This window comes from Macadamia integrifolia, chromosome 5, assembly GCF_013358625.1.
Source record: "Macadamia integrifolia cultivar HAES 741 chromosome 5, SCU_Mint_v3, whole genome shotgun sequence".
NCBI classification, from domain to species: Eukaryota; Viridiplantae; Streptophyta; class Magnoliopsida; order Proteales; family Proteaceae; genus Macadamia; species Macadamia integrifolia.
In genome coordinates this window covers 6,518,954-6,539,508 of record NC_056561.1, presented here as the reverse complement: position 1 = coordinate 6,539,508, position 20,555 = coordinate 6,518,954, and the positions used below count along the sequence as shown (strand labels likewise).

Genomic DNA, 20,555 nt, shown 5'->3' with positions numbered 1-20,555 from the left:
AAAAAAAAAAAAAAAAAAAAAAAAAAAAAAAAAATCTAAAGAGTATCCTTTGGATAAGGTGGTTAAAAATTATCTGTTCATACTGGTTTCTTAAATGAATAATTCTTTAGGTGGGATATACCCATGTATAGGTCCTGGTTCCTTAAATATTGGACAATGGGTTGTTATTTGAGACCCAGACTTGTGAGTTTCATGTATCTAAATTATTTCCTCTGGATTAGTTTTTTCTCCATCTCATGATTTTTTCCCATCTTAAGCTGAAGTGAAGGAAATCCAACCCGTATTTGTTGAGTAGCAACCAAAACAGATCCTATCCTTTGATTTGTTTCCTATCCAAGCCTTCAACCTGACTAGTCTCGTGGGCCCATACTGACCCCACAACTGCATGGACCGGGTCGTACCGGGGTTGAATAAGAACCATTCAACTTTCACCGAAAGCAGTGAAGAGCGGTATACATCACTGTGTGAGTGACCCCAAAGCCTGAGCCACCTTTATGTTGCTTTAATTTGATTCATTCAATATGATATGGAGCTTTTTGATTATCTTTAGTTGGAGCTTTATCTTTTTTTATTTTTTATTTCTTCTGATTTTTTTTAGAATATTATTAAGAAATGAAACAACCTCTCCAGTTTGATTCTTGGAGATTTTGATGCTCTGAAGTGATTTCAGACTAGAATTATGTTAAGCAAAAATTTTATGACATAAAAATCACTTCCTAATTTTTGTGGGGGACATTTATGTCAACATTATTTAAGACTCACTAGTAATGGTTGGGAAAAAGGCTAAGTTGTTGTTTTGGACCTGTGGTGGTTGTACATTTATGATAAACATTATCTAAGACTCACTGGTAATGGTTAGTGAAGTACTTATGGAGAAGTATCAGTTTGTGGTATCAGAAGTGATAGCAAATGTGAAATTTCGAACTCCTTGAAGATTGAGCCCAGGAAGCGTCCACAGAAAACATGGGGGGCCAATACAAGTCCAGAAGCTGCAAAAGAAGGTATTGCTAAACTTATATGAAAACCCAAAACTACAAGGCCAAATCAAGACAGACAAACCAACTCCCACTACACTATCCCCAACCAACATACTTTTAACAATCTCCCTGTCATCCATATTCACCCCTAGTTACTGGTTAGATGGTCTTCCCATGTTCCCATCTGCCTGCTTCCCTTTCCAATGCCCCGAGAAGCCACATTTCTAGTTGCTTTTGAAGTGGTAGAGATGAAGTCAGTAGACAGGTGGTACATCCTCAATGTCCTCAGCACCATGCATCGTTACATCCATTTTAACAAGACCTAAATCGTCATTTTCCATTTCTTTTAAATCTTTGGTTGGCAGTTCCCAGAAAAGAATACTTTCTGGGAATATGATTCCCAGTTTCTTACCAATTTATGTTTCATGCTGATTTGTGTGAAAGCTTGGTATTTTCTTATAGTTATTATGTCAATGTATAACATTCTATTTGGCAGGCTTCATTAAACTGGGACAGTACTATGTCTTCTTTCCTTCCAGAAGCCAGCTGACAGAGGGTAGGTTCTGCAGGTGCATTTTAGAGGATATCCGGAGCAGCTCTTGAGCCCCTGTGAAGGTGAAGATAGTGTTAAGTGGAGCTTCATTAATTCATTGAAGGAGGTTAGTCTACCCCTCCCCCCCCCATGGTTTCCTTGAAGAGTTTGTTCCGTCTTTTTCAACTTAATTTTTGTCTTGGAACTTCTAAGATTTCTTTTATGTCTTCCAAAGATTTGTTAAATTCTAAAATTGGCTGGAGAATGGATGATTTTATTTTAGCATGTTCCCCCTCCCCCTTTGTCCATTTACATATAATTTGTCGTGAACATTGATTTTTGAGGATTACTAAAAAGGATGCTAGGCTTTCCCATGTTAAATTAATGGATTCGTTGAACAACTTGTGTAAAGTAATAATAATAAGAACTGTGTCTTGTAACTTCATTCACAATGAAACTCTCCTTGAGTCACATAATTTATTGTGAACATTGATTTTTTGAGGATTACTAAAAAGGATGCTAGGCTTTCCCATGTTAGTAAAAGTGCAATTTGCATAGCTCTCAAAGTATCGCCTAGGAGACGAGGCTTTTTATTTTCGGGACCTAGGCGTTACTGCAACAACAACCAGAAAAAAAAAAGGGAGAAGAAGGTTTAATGGTGGTTAAATGATCCTTGTATTTAAAAAAAGGGGTCCTTAGGTCTAAGGGGTTTAATGGTCCTTGTAATGTTCTAACTTTCTGGTGTCATATTAGATACAAGCATGATTCGAAATCTCGTTTCGTTTCGGTGGGTTCAGAATCACCAACTCGGCGAGATCTCGGCGAGTTGGTGTATTTTTTTTTTTTACTCGGTTGACTGTTTCGGTGGTCAAACGGACATATTTTTGACTTGAAACTTGGTGGGTAGTTTGTTTTAAGGTTAATAAACATATTTAGAACATAAATTTGCAAAAATATTAGAACATGACATTGTTTTAGAAAATATTTTAATGACATAATCCAACAAAATCAAATATGGTATAACATAACAAGTATCATGTATGCTTCAAAACATTTTAATATTAATCTCTTATTTTTCTTTTATTTTTAAAATCAAAACAAAATATTTTTCCCTATTTTTAAAATAAATTTTCAATTATTAATCTATTTTTTAAATTTTTCAAAAATTAAAATGAATAATTATCAGTTGAAAAAAAATTTCACTCCGATAGAGTTGTAGAACAACCAATGGTGATATATATATATATATAATTGACTTCCATCAAAGGTATATTTACCTTAAAAAGTAATAATTTATGTTAATGGAAAATGCATTTTTTAACCAGAAAAAAAAAATATATTTATGTACCAAAAAAAAAAATTTTGACTCCTTGAGGTCATAGATCGGCCTCTAGTGTTTAACATATAAAAAATCTAGCCCCATCCAACATGTATTTATGTACTATTAAAAAAAAATGGTTTTGGGGAAAGAACTTTATCTTTCCTAAGCTTGTAATTTGTAGATCTTGTAATTTCGACTGTCTAATCAAAATGAGGTATTTATAAGCCTTTACAATGTAATATTTCGGTATCTTGTCGAGACGATACAGATATCTCAGCTGAGATACCGAGATTTTGACCGAGACCATGTACAAAGTGTATTTCGTAGCATATCTCGTCTCGAAAAAAAAAAAAAAAAAAAATGTCGGCAAGATTTTGAACCATGGATACAAGTCATTACCCCATCCAACATGTATCAGAGCCTTTGGATCCAAAACCCTAAAAGTTTCCTCTCTCCATCTCTTTCTCCCTTTTCTTGCTTTTCTCTCTCCCAGCGCCTCCCTCCATCTCTCTTAATCTGCTTCTCTCTCTCCTTAAACCACCAAGAGAGCCACTAGCCTCCATCTCCTGTCTCCCCTGGGCTCGCGGACTCACTTCTACAATGATATGAGAGACCCAGCTCCTTCCATCGATTTTTTCTGGGTTTTTTCCCTTTAATCAATTTTTTTTTTTGTTAAGGTGTTTTTTCCTTGCTCAATGCTCCGATCGTCTTGATGTTTGTTGCGATTGGTGCTCCTTATCCTTGTAGTGGTATGTACTAGCCACTTTACAGTCTCAGGACTCTGTTATCAAGCTTGGTGGCACAAACTACTTTTTGTGGTCACGCTCGATCTACATCTCCATCAAGTCTCGTGGCTATTATGAGTACCTTATTGGAACCACGAAGTGTCCGACCACCTGTTCTAAGATTGACTAAGTGGGAGTGTGCCAACTCTCTGATTATGGCCTTCCTTGTCAACTCCATATGGCCACAACTTTCACGTGGCTATCTCATTTTTTATTCTGTTGCAAAGATCTTAAACTCGCTCCAGGATATCTATTACTAGGACTCTGTCACAGTACTACTGTGAGTTGCACACTGTGGACTGAGCTGGAGTTCTATGAGGAGTATACTTCTTCCACCCCTGCAAATGTCACTGGTTTTCAGAAACGAGAAGACAAAATCTGGGTTTATGACTTTCTGGCAGGTCAGAATGTGGAGTTTGATCAACTGCGGTTCCAGGTTTTGAGTTGTGTTCCCTTTTCTACCTTGGATCAAGCCTATGCTATGATCCAACTTGAGGACAACCGTCGTACCACTATGCTTCCACAACCTATTGCCACTTTCACTGAGAGATCTGCTCTTGTCTCTGGCATTCAACCCCTTAGTGCAGCCCCATAGTCTGGTGGCTCCTCTACTCGAGCTCCAGTGAAGTGTGATTACTGTGGGTAGGAGTGTCACACCAATGAGCACTATTGGATGCTTCATGGCCGTCTTGCTTATACATCTGGAAAAGGGCGGGGGAAGGGTGATGCCGGCACTCCTAGTCAGGCCAACCATACTGAGGGCCCGGACTCTTAAGTCTGCTCCCAACATCTTTGCAGCCTCGCTATCATCTGATGAGTTCACTGCCATCCGGCACCTTCTAACATGTTTGGACTCTCCTGCATTAGCCACTATGAGCTCTGTTTATTCCACCCCTTCTGGGTTAGGTATCTTTTTCTATGGCTATACTATGTCTATCTCTTTTACCCCCTAGATTATATACTCCGGGGCTTCCAATCATATGAGAAGTTACTTGTCTCCTTTCTCCCAGTACACTACCAACCATGGTAATGGTAAGGTCAAGTTGGCTAACGAGACTTATTCCACTATTTCGGGAAAGGACCTCTATTAATTGTACTTCTTTATCTCTTTCCACAGTCTTGCATGTTCCCTCTTTCCCTACTAACTTATTGTCTATCAGTAGTTTTACCTCCAACCTTAATTGTAAAGTCACATTTTGCCCGTCTCATTGTGCTTTTCAAGATCTGGTGACAGGGGCAATGATTGGCTCTGGTAGGGTACGTGGTGGTTTTATCTGCATGATGATGACGCGACATTGGTCTTTGGTTAGGATCTTTAGACATCTTCTATGTCACCTCCCGTCTCTGAGTTATTATAGTGGGCTCGTTGGTTGGGACATTCTCCTTTGGAAACTTTAGCTAGGATTTTTTTTTCCTTTAAAAATTGTAATTCGAGTCAATTTTTTTGTGAGGCATGTGTATTGGCCAAACAAACTTGGATCACTGACTCTGTTTTTTGAAATAAAAATGCCACTTCTTTTTCATTTATATATTATGATATTTGGGGCCCATCCCACTATGTGTCTGTCAATGGTTATCAGTGGCTTGCCTCTTTTATTGTTTATCATTTACGGACCCCTTGGGTTTATGTGATGCGAATCAATGGTGGGACCTCCGTTGCATTCAACAGTTTCACCACATGGTTTATACTCAGTTCGGTGCTGCCATTAAGATCCTTCGAAGCGACAATGACCGTGAATACTTCAAAGGGTCCTTTCAGGCCTACCTTTTTGCTCATGAATGATTCCTCAGACTGGTTATGTAGATACCTCGGCATATAATGGGGTTGTTGAGTGGAAGAACCACCACCTTTGTGAGGTAGCACGCTCTCTTATGTTTGAGATGCATGTTCCTCCCCAGTATTGGAGTATGATTCTCACTTCTGCCTTTCTTATCAACCGAATGCTTTCTCAGGTTCATTCCTTCCGCTCCATCTAGATCTTCTCCAGGGTTCCGCTGCCTTTTTGTTCCTCCCAAGGTGTAGTGTCTGCAATACTCGCGATCGTCATCCTCATGTAAAGTTTGATCCTCATGGTCTCCGGTGCATCTTTCTAGGGTGTACTCCTACTCAGAAAGACTATCTGTGTTTTCATCCTCCCATTCGGCATTGGTTTGTGACTATGAATGTTGTCTTTCACGAATCTGCGTCATACTACACTGCGGCTCCTCTTCAGTGGGAGTCTCATTCCATTGTGGAATATGTGCCGCCTCTTTAACTTGCTATCCCTATCGGTACCCCGTTTCAGGGGGTGGCACTCCTACTTCACCTCGGTAGAGATACGTGTTTATGGTTGTAGATTAGACCACTACACATCTAGCATCTACCCTATTATACCAGTTGTCTCCTCTCGAGTCTGATTTTGTCCTTTGGACCCAGGTAATTCTCCTTCTCCTTCTGTTGTTTCGTCACTAGCTCTTATACTTTACATCTTATTGCTAAATTGTTTCTTATGACCCACTTTCTCCTTCCTACTATAGTATTGTGTCTTCTCTATCTTCTATGTCCATTTCCCATACTTAGTAGGAAGCGAGTGCAAACTCACAATGGTAGGCAATTATGGTTGAAGATAGGGTGCAAGTTTGGCCCTGGCGGCCTGAACCCGCCTTGGCCCACCTTGAGCCCACATAAGGCTAGGCGTAAAAATTTTGGCCTTGAGGGCTGGCCTGACCCTGAAATATTTTGGCCTCGAGTCAGGGTCAGGGCCAGGGCGGGTAAGGGTTGATGTCTGTGGCCTCCCCGACCCATCTTAAGCCCGATCTTGATTTTTTACCCTGACTTTTGGCCTTGTTCGACCCTGATTTATATTTTACTTTTCAATTCCAAGGGATTTAGGTGCAAAGTCAAAATGAATGTTTAGTTATTCTATATTTTGTAGGGTCAAGGTTAGAGTCATGGTATACCCAGCCTTAGATGGCAAACCAGGGTCAGGGCCAATCTGGGACGTCCTGGCCCGAACCTGTCCAACTGGGGCCATTCAAGGTGGGCATGGGTTGAAGTTTTTAGGCCCTGAGTCAGGGTTCAGGGTGGGCTTGGGCCCAACTAATGGGACTTAGGGTTGGCTAGGATTTTAAGAAGCTCGGCCCAGCCTGGCCCTATTGCAGCTCTAGTTGAAGAGATGCATGCTCTAAAGAAGAATGACACATGTGATCTAGTCTGTCTTCCCTCATAAAATTGGTTGTAAGTGGCTCGTCACAGTGAAACAGAAGGCTGATGGTACAGTGGATCTATACAAGGCAAAACTTGTTGTTAAGGGCTTCACTTAGACTTATAGGATTGACTACTATGAGAAGTTTGCTCTAGTTGCTAAGATGAACACAATCCATGTATTTTTTTGATGAATAACACAATCCGTGTTATCTGAGCTTGTGCCGCCACCTTAGATTGGGATCTCTAGTAGCTAGATGTGAAGAATGCCTTCCTTCATAGGGAACTTGAGGAGGAAGTGTATATGGACATTCCTCTTGGGTTCACTTGCTCCAAAACCCATGGGAAGGTATGCAAGTTGAAACGTGCATTGTATGGGCCGAAGCAGTCCCCTGGTTCTTGGTTCGGGCGCTTCCACAAGGCTATGATTGCTACAAGCTACTCTCAAAGCAATGCTGGCCTCACTTGGTTCACCAAGAGATCTAATGGGAAGATTGCTATCCTGATAGTCTATGTAGATGATATTGTTGTTATAGGTAAGGATTTGATAGAGATCTCTCGCCTCAAGAGATACTTGGCTGAGAAATTCGAGATCAAAGATCTAGGACAACTTCGATTACTTTCTTGGCATTAAAGTTTTTAGGTCTTCTTGTGGGATCTACTTGTCTTAGTGGAAGTATGTGCTTGACCTTCTTTCTAAGCCATGCATGCTGGCGTGCTAGCCGATAGATACTCCTATTGAAGCTAACAGTCACCTGAGTAGTAAAGAAGGTGATTATGTGGATAAAGGGAGATATTAGAGATTAGTGGGGGCGCTTGATTTGTCTTTCTCATACTCACCCTAACGTAGCATTTGTCGTCAGCTTGGTTGGTCAGTATATGTATGATAACATATGAAAGTTGTGTTGTCCGTTACTTGAAATCTACCCAAGACGTGGTATCCTTTTTTCTCCTCATGACTTTAGGGTGGAGGCCTTCACGGATGTTGATTGGGTAGGTTCTCCTAATGACCGCATGTCTACTACTGGTTATTGTACCTTTGTTGGTGGTGACCTTGTTACGTGGCGAAACACGAAGCAAACCATGCTTGCCTGTTCAAGTGTTGAAGCAGAGTTCTGTGCTATAACTCGTGGCATTTGTGAGCTATAGGGCTTCATGTTCTTCACTCAGATTTGGCTGTTTCTGCTACCCTTCCTATGAAGCTTTTTTGTGACAGAAAATCCACCATTATTATTGCTCACAACCCTGTTTAGCATGATCAAACCAAACATGTGGAGATCGATCAACACTTCATCAAAGAGAAGCTGGATATGGGTCTTATCACTGTGCCTTTTGTTTCCAGTAGTGAACAATTGGCTGATGTATTTACTAAAGGTCTTAGTAGGAAGATGTTTCATCCTATTGTCTGCAAGTTGGGCATTTGTGATATCTATACACCAGCTTGAGGGGGAATGTTGTAATAATGAGTTTTAGGGAAAGTGTCAGATTCCAAACAGTTTCCTTAAGGGGTTTAATGGTCTTTATAATATTCTATAACTTTCTCTCCATTATTATAAATAAAGAGGGATGGTGTCTTTATTAGATACAAATCATTACCCCATCCAACATTTGGGATGATAAATTAATCATAAAATGTATTGCCATTTATATGTACTAGTAGAGTTACGTAGGGTGGTTCCCACTTGCTCATGTTTCCCTCATAAGGAGCCCTCTAGACACTTGGCTTGTTTCTGTATTTTTCCTTGTCTATTAACTAGTATGGCACCATTTCATAAAAAATGCGTGGCATTATTTGTTGGCATTTTTTCACTGGACAAAGGCTTGCTGAACTGCTGAAATATCTGCCATGTGGCAGATTGGATGGACCCAAATTTTGTTGAAAGGTAGACTTCAAGATCCCCTGCCTATATGTCAAGTTTCTGCTCAAATGAAGTTTTCCAAGTGGCTAATCCAACCTGGATCTGTCAATGCAATGGTCAAAATTTCCATATCATCCTGCCACGTGGCTAAAAATAGTGGACTGTTAAAAGCTTATCATGATGGGGCTGTGAAAATGAAATTATCCCTATTTCATATGGCTTGAGCATTTCTGAGGACCTATCATGGGTTTGGCATATTACTCCTTTTGGAAGCAGGAAAAAGTTTTTATTTGAGGGAATCCTTTTTTGATCATTTGGTTCCCTGGCAGAGAATGCCTGATTGTTTCAGGACCACTATGTAAGGTACTGGTGCACCCAGTGCATGAGGCTCCCACCACAGAAGTACCACCATGTAAGTTACTGCTGCCTGCTGGTCATAAATAAGATAATAATTAGAGGAGCCAATTGGGCTGTAGCTGATGACACTTTTGGAGACATCCCATCATATCTGTTACATATGGATTGGGACCTTTGATATTTTCAATATGTGACTGATTTGATTTACCACTTTGGCAGCCTCTCCCAGAGGCAATGATTGAGCTGAACTTTGAGTCTTTGTCTCTTTGATATATTTTCATTGAGTCTGGGCCCATCTGATATTGGGGAACAGGAAACCTATAGGCAATAGGCTGATGTTTAGATCTCTGTTTAGTGTGTATTCAGAAGCATTTGAGGTTCCAATGTTGCGGAGTAATTTCTTGGAAGGTGGGGATTAGGTATGTGATCAATAGGTAGTGTAATCATATGCTATTAAAGAGGACTTGGCGCACGTTTTTAGTTGAATGGCTGGACTGCAATGGCATCTGAGAAGTGTGAGATGGCAGATGATTTGCTAAACAGGGGGTCATGCAACTCAGGATTTGCTCTGCAGATTACCTATGTGAGATATAATCCTTGTATGAGGGATGTTTTTTTGCATATTTATATTCCAAGGTTTGATATTTGATCACCAGTTAATCTTTTTTTTTCTCTTTCCTTTCTAATTAATAAATCTAAAAGCAAAAGTAAAAAACAATGTTCTCACAAGAAATTCGTTACTGACACAGGCAGCCTATGTTATAAATGGGAACTGCAAGAATGTCATGAACATGTCACAGTCTGATCAAGTGGATCTGTGGCGATCTGTGGTTAATGGTATGTACCCTTTACACATGAATTTTTTGTGCTTATTTAAAAGTACTTTGTTTTGTGCCTTTGATTTTATTTCAGAACAATAAAGAGAGCAATATTGGGAGCCTTCGTTTCTCATCAGAGAGGATGAAATGTAAAGAGAAACTTTAGTCAGTTATTTTAATGTTCTGACGGATAGTCATCAATTATGATTTCGAACACTTATTAATGTAAATAGCAGGTTTGGTGTAATGTGTGATGAGCTCCTTGAGTTGCAACAGAACTTTGGGTATTTAAAGGTGGTTGTTGTTTCCCCCCTCACCACACCCCCTCAAAAAAAAAAAAAAAAAAAAAAAAAAAAAAAAAAGAAGGTGATCCTCATTCCTCAACGGGGAATGGGGCAGGAGCGAGGTCGCATTATTTTGGTGAATATGGCGCATGGCCGTGGGCAAGGCATCACCTTTTGTGCCTTAGTGAGCTTTTGACCTAGGGGTGGTACCATATTCGTCAACTAATATATTTTTTTATAATATTTTTCTGGATGTTATCATTTGGTTTAGATACTATTGTACACCATATAACAATGCAATGAGATACACTGTGATATTTCCATTTAAATTATGAAGTATTAACATTTATGATCCAAACCTAAATGTATGTACTTTCTATGCATACTTTGGTTGCCTAGGAGCCCGCCTTGATGACAAGGCAACAAGTCGCCTAATGTAGAACTAGAATCAAAAGTAATCCTAATCCCATGCAGGATCTGAAATTCTGGCTGAATAGAGAAGATGTCCTCCAATAGTCTTGGTTTTAGCTCTCAAGCACTCTCCTACAACAAACAAATAAAAGGAAAATAAGAAAAGAAAGAGAATTCGATGGAGGATTGAGAAGAGGGAAGAAGAACTAATGAATGGGCATCTCACCCTCTGGTTTAGGCATCTCACCCAACTGCATCCCATAGCACAATAGCATAAGCAATCTTCGTTTTTTTTCATAAATAAATTCGTATTCAATGTTGTAACCCCTTACAAACTTATATAGAAGGCTCAAAACTGACTCAAACACTAAAAAGAAAGGCCTAACCCAATCCTTAACTAATTGGGAAACCTAAACTGACTAGAAAACTGAAATAACAAAGCAAATAGACTCAAAACAGGACTCTAACTAAACTAATGAATTAAATCCCGTTTTCTTACTTTCTACCCATATTTTAGGCCCATTAAGTGGCCCATTACAAAGAAAACCCATGGGATCAAAGGCCCAACACATTCATAACCCAACCCAAGGCTTATTTGCAATAAAATAAGCCTATTGAGTGACTAATCTACATCATCGTCTGGGCACCGTCTTGGTTTTCCTGGCGTCTTGACAACTTTGGGAAGAATAATGTGGCTATTCAACTTTTTGGATATCTAGGAAATAGTTTGGATTGGCCACATGTCAGTTTCAAATTTAAATCATATACCATTCCAAGGATGTTTGGCATGCACTCTCTTAGTTGTCCAAGCATAGATGTGCCCCTCTTGGTACTCTTGGATTTTTTCAATGCTTTTTTTTTCCCACTTGGCCGACTCTATTTGGGCTAAAACTTGATGTGTGAGCAAGGAACCTTCGGGGTATACCCATCCACAGAATTTCAGCCTCATGTGACATGCCAAATGGCAGTCTAGGTGCTTGTCCATCATAGTTGTCAAGGCATCCAGTTGCCTTGGTCTCCTTGTTGGTGTTGCCCTGTGCCCAGGCCCCCTCGGTGCCTTGGGTCGCTTAGACGCTGTGATAACTATGTTGTCCATAGAGACCTTTTGGACATGCCAGTCCATAAAGCCTGCTCCCAAGAGTGAATCTTTTCCTTAAGTTATTGTTGGATACCTTTATGGAGAGAAGCCTGCCATGGGGGATTATAATATCACTGGTTGAGAGAGTGTAATGAAGGGGGGATTCACTTATGACCTAAACACTAGTGTTCAAAGTGCACTTTGGTATCTGAACCAATGAGGTTTCCACTTAGAATGCTGGCCATACACGACTGGTAGACAAGATGATGCAGTATTCTTCTAGAAAGGAGAAAGAAAACCAGTCTCTGTTTGTTGGTTTGGGTGGTTCTGGTTCAATTCTGAACCAGTTATCTGGTTTAGACAGCATGTGTACCGTTCACGTGTCACTGTTCATGCCAGATTCAGTTTGGATTTTATTTCTTTATTCTTATGATTTTATTGTAATAGTTGGGCTGGATTAGGTTTTATTAATCCAGTCTTGTTTAGGTCAGTTTTCTTTTAGTTAGTTTACTTTTAGATTCCTTTATATTCTTAAGTAGTTTCTTTTTCAGTTTTATAGCTAAGTTTATGATACCTCCCATACAATTTCTGATTGGGACATTTGGTTTATCTTTGTTTCTATTTTACTTTCCTGATTTGAGTTTTTATTAAGTTATGTAGGGCTATGGCCAAACCCAGCGATTGATAATGGAATGAGTTGAGGTTTAGTTTTAAGTGGGAAGTTGCCTTTCATTTCTCTCTATTCTCTCCCTTCTCATCTCCCTCTCTTTCTTCTAAAGTACTGTTCTTGGGTACTGTTCACAGTCCTGGAACAGCCCCTTTTCTCTTATTCTCTCTCTTAAACCCACCCACAAGTAGATTCATCGAGTTGATTGATCTGTATTACAAGGCTTGTTTATATGTGGGTGATAAGGAACGATCAGTTTGGTGACTCTATGAAGGGTCTCTAGGCTATGGCAAAGGGCGTCTGTCTCCAATCTGGCTTCAGTTGGTTATTTATGGTTTTCCCTCTTTTTTATTTGCAAGCTTTTGAGGAGTGTTTGAGAGAAAATCCAGAGGAAATTGGTTTGTAAAGATCAGGTGTTTGGTGTGTGTGTGACAATTTGAGAGGCTGGATTTTATTTTGTGATGGCTCCCCAAGGTGGTTGCTTCCCTCCAGGTACATTACAAATTGGTAATGCAGTCTGGAAAGTGGAGCCCTTCCAGTTAATTATTTGAAACCTTGTTTACTGATGAGGGGACCCCTGGGGCAAGGGATTGATAATCTGTGAGGTTACTTTCCCATGTCCCAAGTTCGGTGATTATTTTCCCAAGGAAATACAAGATTCTGTGTTGTCTTCAAGAACATGAAAATCTTAAGGTACACTTCTAGAGTGTATGGATGTCCTTCTATGTGGATCGATTAATTTAAGTTAATATCTTGCATGATATAAAGCTAAGGGCTATAAAGATTAGAGGTTGGATGATTGCAAACTCTGATATTCAGGAGACCAAAGTAGTCGTGGTGGAGTAGGCATTATTGTGGACAAAGATCTTAAGAAAGTTGTTGTGGATGTTAAGAGATTTGGAGATAGATAATTATCTATCAAGCTTGTGTTAGAGAGAGGTGATCAAGATAATTAGCACTTATGCACTGCAGGTAGGGCTAGATGAAAGTAGTAAGCTACTATTTTGGGAAAACATGGATAGTTTAGTGCAAGGTTTTGGCCATGATGAAAATATTATCATAGGAGGTGACCTGAACGGACGTATTGGAAAAGAGAAGAGAGGCTATGAAGAGGTACAAGGATGGCATGGAATTAGGGAGAGAAAATGATGAGGCGAACTTCAGTTTTGGACTTTGCGACAGAGTATGATCTATCTATTGTGAACACTTTTTTCGAAAAGAGAGAGGAACATTTAATTACCTACAAGAGTAACATACCAGTCAATAAGACTTCTTCATCACTAGAAGATCTGAAAGATTGTTTTGTAAGGATTGTAGGGTTATAGATTGTTTTGTAAGGTTTGTAGGGTTATCACTGGGAGAGCGTGGCCGCCCAACATCGATTGTTGGTCTTGGACTTACCCCTATGCTTGCTGAAACACAAGGTGGGGAAACTTGTTTTCCCCAAGGTAAGGTGGTGGTGATTAAAAGGAGATTCTTTGGAGGCTTTTACCAATGGTGTGGTCAAGAATAGGAAGTGGGATTCTGCGGGAGACACCAACATGATGTGGAATGAGATGACGGACTGTATTAAGAAAGTTACTAAAAAGGTTCTAGGGATGACAAGGGATACTAGGATGACTCCTCGAGAGACTTGGTGGTGGGATGAGGAGGTCCAAGCAGCCATTAAGACTAAGAAAGAGAATTTTAAGACTTGACAATGGACTAAGGAGGTAGAAGATCAGGAGTGGTGTAAGGCTGTCAGAAACGAAGCAAGGAAGACTGTGGGGAGATAAGGACAAAGAGATATGATGACTTGTATAACAATCTAAACACTAAAGAAGGGGAAAAAAATATCTATAGGATAAACTAAATTATGGGAAAGGAAGAGCAGAGATTTTGATCATGTACAATGTATTAAAAGTGACAATGGTAGAGTGGTGCTAGTTAAGGATGATGACATTATGAAGATATGGGATAATTATTTTTTTTTCGAATTACTAAATGGAGACAGTATGAATAGTAGTGGCCCGGGAGCACCCCATTTTATAGATATGTTAGAAGGATTGGAGTGGCCGAGGTTAAAGAAGTCTCAAGAAAAATGAAAGTGGGTTAGACTCCAGGCCTGAATGAAGTCTCTATTGAAGTATGGAAGAGCTTAGGACTATGTGGATATCTTGGCTGACCAATCTCTATAACAAGATTTTGAGCACTAGGAAGAGGCCTGGGGAATGTAGGAGAAGCTTTGTAGTTCTCATCTACAAAAACAAGGGTGATAATGTAATATACAGAGCTGTAATAACTAGAGGCATAAAACTTATAAGTCATGCTGTGAAATTATGGGAGAAGGTCATCGAAGCTCACTTGAGAAGAGAAACTAATATATGGGGTAACCAATTTGGTTTTATGCCAGATAGATCCACGATAGAGGTGATTTACCTACTAAGGAGAGTAATAGATAAATCTAGAGTCTGCAAGAAGGAGCTCCATGTGGTCTTTATTGACTTAGAAAAATCATATGACAGAGTCCCTAGAGAATTAATCTGGCATGTATTGGAGAAGAAAGGGGTGTCCAGTAGATATGTGGATATAATTAAAGACATGTATGAGGGGGTGGTGACTAGTGTGAGAATTGTGGGAGGTCAAGGTAGGGAGTTCCCGATTTCTATTGGGTTGCATCAAGGTTCTGCTTTAAGCCCTTATGTGTTTACGCTTATCATGGATAACTAACCAAAAACATTCAAAGGGATGTTCTGTTATGTATGCTTTTTGCTGACGATATTGTCCTTGTGGATGAGACAGTAACAAGGATTAACGATAAGTTGGAGTTATGGAGATCTACCCTAGAGTCAAGTTTAGGGGTCTTAAGATTAGTAGAACGAAAATGAAGTATATGATGTGTAATTTTAGTCATATAAGGACAATAACGAAGTGGTGAAACTTAAGGAGAGAGATACTGCAAAGAAATTGTTGTATATATCTAAGGTCAATCATAAACAAGGAAGGTGATATAGAAGATGTTTCTCGCAGAATTAAAGTAGGATGGATGAAGTGGAGAGGGGCATTTGGGGTGTTGTGTGATCGACGCATTCCTTTAAAGCTTAAAGGAAAATTCTATTGGACAGTGGTAAGACCAGGTATGATGTATGGGGCAGAATGTTGGGTAGTCAAGAAGCGTAACATAGATAAGCTGAGCGTAGCAAAGGTGAGGATGTTGAGATGGATGTGTGGAAAAACTTGGAGGATAGAATAAGGAATGACCAGGTGAGATGATTTGGGAGTATCCCTGATTCAAAACAAGCCCTGAGAATGTCATTTAAAGTGGTATGGACATGTCAAATGAAGACTCGGGATGCTCGAGTGAGGAGAAATACCAGGTCCAGATGGAAGGAGAAAAACAGGTAGGGGTAGGCCTAAAATGACCACAAAGGCTGTTGTAAGAAAATATATGCACAGACTATGTCTTGCCTCTAGTATGACCTCAAACAGAGCTGTTTGGAGGTGAAAGATCCATCTTCTCGACTGATTGTAGGTGGGATGTTCCTGTGTTGCTGCTTTGTTGCTTTCTTTCTTTTTCCCTTTTTTCCTACTTTATGTTCATTTTACTCAGATCCATGTAGCCAAACCCATTTAGTTGGGAAAAGGCTAAGTTGTTGTTGTGTCTTGCATGATATTTATTTCTATTTATGTTGCATTTTGTGATATCTGATTCTAAGATTAATCGGTAGCTTAAATGTTGTTTATTGCTGTCCACTATGTTCTCATGCACTGTGTATTCCTTGCTTACATACATGCAGAAATACATTTAAAATTGTGGCAAAAAATATGCATATGACTATACTACCAAAGTTATTAAGGTGTACCACCAATTGGATATTCTTACACTGTTACTTGTGTAAAAATCTCTTTGAAGTCAGGGTGACCCTGCTCTGTTATTATCCTCTTCCTCAACTTGTATGTACCTTTTTTGTTTCTTGGTTTACACTATTGTCCTTCTCTTTTTCTTTAAAATTTTATTAATGATTATCACAATCATTCTCTAATATAGATTTTTTGTTTCAGTCAACATGGAATTGTACCTCCGGATTTCATCCAAGCTTAAGCTTGGGATAAATGGAGAAGAGAATAAAGTAAAGTTAACACAGCCCCGACAAAGCAAAGATGAGTCAGATATCGCAGGACCAAGCCGAACAGGTTTGTTCTCTCTCCCTCCAAGTTATTTGAATCACTGATGATCGAAAAATTCCTTCTAAAATGAATTCAAATCCTTGCATTTGCATAATGTATTTTCTACTTCTCGATTTTGTGAGTCGCATCCATTTTTCTATTTGATACATTAACATGTTGGATACAAGATTTGAGATAATCCAAATGGAAGAAGTGGTCTCTGCAATTGTGGATCTAGAGGGATCATTTGGACAAGGAGTTTTTATTTTTAAATGCAACATAACGTACTTTTCATTACTTTGACAAAAAGATGTATACGGGTATAGAGCATCTGAGTCTACCTAATTCCTTACGAAAAAAAATCAGATTTAAATATAAAACAAGACTTACCAACCTAAATAAAGGTCACCAATCATTTCCTGTTTAATTTCTCACTTCCTTCAAGTCTGTTAATTGAACAATTCTAATCAAGAAGAAGATACCAATGTCCAGACATATATTAATGAGATCCATGTTTTGTTTTTGAAGAGCCTGCTGGTTCTTTCTTTTTCACAAAACATCATGTCATTGCAGAAGGAGAAATAATGGTATATAGTCAATTTAATGATATCCCTTGTTTTGTTTCCAACGAGCCTCTTCCAGTTCCTTTCTTTCCACAAAATTCCATGTCAACCTAATTAGTCCGAGCCTACATTAGGGCCTACATTCTATCTTAGTTTGAGCCCATCAGTTGTATGGATTGAGAGTTATATCCATGTTCAGTTTGTACCATATACCCTCAGTCTTTTGGTTCACTGCATTCTGGTTTCTATATGTTTGCTAGTGTTTGTTCCTTTCAGCCTAGCTTACCTCATCAAAATGGGAAAAACCAAAAGCAAATGGGTGAGATTGGTGAGTGACATAATCATTTACTGATTAGATCCCAAACCTTCAAAGACAAGCAAAGGTTAAAAAAGAACATCGAAGAAGGATACTTTTTCATGTTCTACGATAATGATTTTGTCAGACGCACTTTGGACCCGTAATTCATTCAATCATTTTTTTTATCACCATTTGTCAATATAACTTGTAAGCTTGAATGCATTGTTGACTGGTGATTAAATGCATAATTTCCGACTTCATGCCCCTTTGAAAGGATTTTAGTTCCATCGTAACTTCAGGTGATCTTCGTGCGGAGAAGAGCAAAGCAGATTAAAACCAGGAAAAAAGAATGGAGAGGGAGAGAGAAGTAAAATCAAAGCCTAAATTGGCTGAGAAAGAGGAATGGGGAATAGAAGAAGAGGCCACAAAACGATCTTTGAAGTAGAAGGGAAAAACCTTGTGTATGCTTCGCATAACTTCCATAAAACCCGCGAACATGGCGGAGATAGGGAGAGTTGGGGGTAGAGACGGAAAGGAGCAGCTCGAAAAGAAGCGGTCACTCAGTTTCTGTGAAGAGGGGACAGGGAGGGGGATCTTAGAGCACTTGATTGGTTCGTTTTATGGGAACAAACAATCAACCCTGCACATTTTTAGATTGGTTCGTTTTATGTGAACAAAAAATCAACACTGAATTGCCAAACACAATTCCACTCCCAAAATGTTCTTCCAGAACAAAAAAATCACTAGAAGCACTCCAAAAAACATTACCAAATGGGGCCTTAATGTTTGATATGCTCCGACATTGATAGTAAGGTTAGAATTCTCCTTGAAGTTCCGGTTATTAGTGTGAACAATTTTGAGTCAACTTGTCAGGCATGCAGTGAGTCTTTTAATGAGTGTCTCCTGCTTGCAATATTTAAGGTATTTGTTTCTATGGTTTAAGCTTTCTAATTGGTTAACAAGCTCTTCAAAAATAACTTTTTGAGATTAGATATTCTGTTTTTTATTACCACAAGCCGAACATAGTTGAATATGTATTACCCTTCATTTCTGTTACTTTTGTTTTTTAACTTTTATTGGTGCTCTCTTACTATGTGGGGTGCTGACAGGCAGGGTTCCTGTCCGGTTGTATGTGCGTAATATCATGGAGGATCTTGATGAGTTAGAAGATTCTTCTCCTGTTGGTAGTTGGGACAACATTTTATACATAAACCGACCTGTTGTGATTCAAGAGGAAGAAGGTATTTTCACTGAATTTTTATGTTCTTTGAAGGGATCTCCCAGCACATGTGAAAGCTAAGGTGGTCATACAATGCAATCATGAACCACCTACCTTTTCATCATTATATTCTTTCTGTATTATGTTCCAAGTGGAGATGTAACATGACATTACTGTTGCTTGCCTAATATTCTAGTAGTGCTCTCTAGAACACTTTTACATTGCATTCATCTTGACTTTCTGCTCAATATTTACTTTCAATCAGCCATGTGGGTGATCCATTTTACTTTGAACAATGTCTATAACTCAGGAAAGTCTGAGGTTAGATTATCTGCTGTATCATTCATTCACTGAACTGTTGGTTTGAGAATGGGTTTTCTTAACTTAGGACTGTATCAGTGCATGTATTTCCTTTGTTACCTACTCCAACATAGCTTAACTCATTTTGGTGCAGGCAAAGACTTCACTTTATGCAATGCAGTCAAAACTCTACTGCCTGAGTTCTTCACTGATGAATTGCCTGATGAGCAAATTACTGTAATAGATCCTGAGGATGAGCAAAGCAACACCGAGACTAACTTGCCTCATTGCAACGAAGAGAATGCAAGCAGCAGAAAGAATGGAGAGGTGGAAGAAACATCGGATAAACGAAACCAGGTGTCCTGTTCACCCAACAAGGCTGAAATCAAGCTCATCCGGATCCAAGGAATTGAACCTAAATTGGAAATACCCTTTTCTTGGGTTGTAAACAACTTGATGAACCCCGAGCACTTTCTCCATATTTGTGTTGTTGTCAAACTTCCTCCAGACCAAGTCAATAGAATGGTGATGTGATGGATCATATCCTACTCATTTGGTCTCTGTTTGATAAGGAATCAGGGTCTCCATTCTTTTGGTAATCTCTAATCATATTCCATTCGTTGTATAGAAATGTACAGAAACACCTTTCTTTCTTTATACGGAAAGATTTAGTTTCATTGTGTTTTGTGTGCCAAATCATTCCAATTCAAATACATGTTATCACCTTTAGATGGATTTTGGAATTCTGAAGAGATCATAGAATACAGTTCTCTTATCTCTAAGAATCCTCACAAAACCACATGCTCTGTAATTTACTAATCATCTTCCAGAATCAGCTTGAGAATCATTTGATCTTAGGATAGATCTTTCTCCCACAAGTAGTTCTTGACAAAAATAAGGGCCAAAAAACTTGTGGAATAAAAACAAAAAAGTACTTAATAGGATAGAGAATGGTTTTCCAGGAAATATATGAGAAAAATGGTTTCTATAGGCACATGGTAGGACTGATTTTTGCATACCCATTATTCTTTTGCCAGCTAATGTGGCTTTCAAAGCTCTCTTTAGTCATGTGGTAATCTCCAATAGGGCTAAAACTTGACATATGAGCCAAGGACTTGGGGATCTAAAATCTATCCGTTCTCAAAATTTGGCCCCCACTTGATTTGCTGCAATGTGACAGTTGTTTATTTAATGAGCGACTAGGGCAAGTTCCAACCATGGCGGTTTGTAGGAACAATGCTCCATACGTGGCAAAGGGGCTTCAGACAGCCCACATATGAAAGCCTTACCAAATGCTGAGGAAGTCTAGTCCGGTGTGGGCTAGGTTGGGCTGAAGAGTATCAGCCTGCCTAATGTACGGATAATAAAATTATATGTTGGGCCTCTCCATGTAACATCTCCAGTGTTTCAGAAAAAAAAAAAAAATCCCAGTGATTAATGTTGTTAAAACCATACCGAGATTGGACCTTTCTGGTCTATTGGTGGGTGGTATGATTGTCCAGTTGAACTATCTGTGTAGTCCAAATGTAGTGATTTCTTTTTAGGAAAAAGGTTGTGCACGCTAGCACTGATCTGTCTCATCCCTTTGCCCCTCCATTCTAGTTCCCTATTGGTTGAGCCTCTAGCTCTAGGGAAGCTAGCGCCCGTTCCTAACTTCCTCACTTAGTTTTTATATACAAAATGAGCATTACTTATATAAAAAGAAAAAGAAAAAAAAGAGTATTAAAAACTATATGCAAGTTGAATGTATGCCTTC

General features: G+C 39.1%; 1 protein-coding gene across 1 annotated transcript in view; it reads left to right on the top strand.

The window, feature by feature from the left end:
* LOC122079447 (autophagy protein 5) overlaps window positions 1-19,476 on the top strand; it is a gene marked incomplete in the record, with an annotated part of 36,927 nt that extends 17,451 nt beyond the window's left edge. Inside the window, 5 exon segments of the mRNA XM_042645931.1 lie at window positions 1,547-1,636; window positions 9,765-9,852; window positions 16,315-16,446; window positions 18,390-18,521; window positions 18,954-19,476. Of these exon segments, the coding sequence (XP_042501865.1) occupies window positions 1,547-1,636; window positions 9,765-9,852; window positions 16,315-16,446; window positions 18,390-18,521; window positions 18,954-19,333 (822 nt within the window).
* Window positions 19,477-20,555: the final 1,079 nt, after the last annotated feature.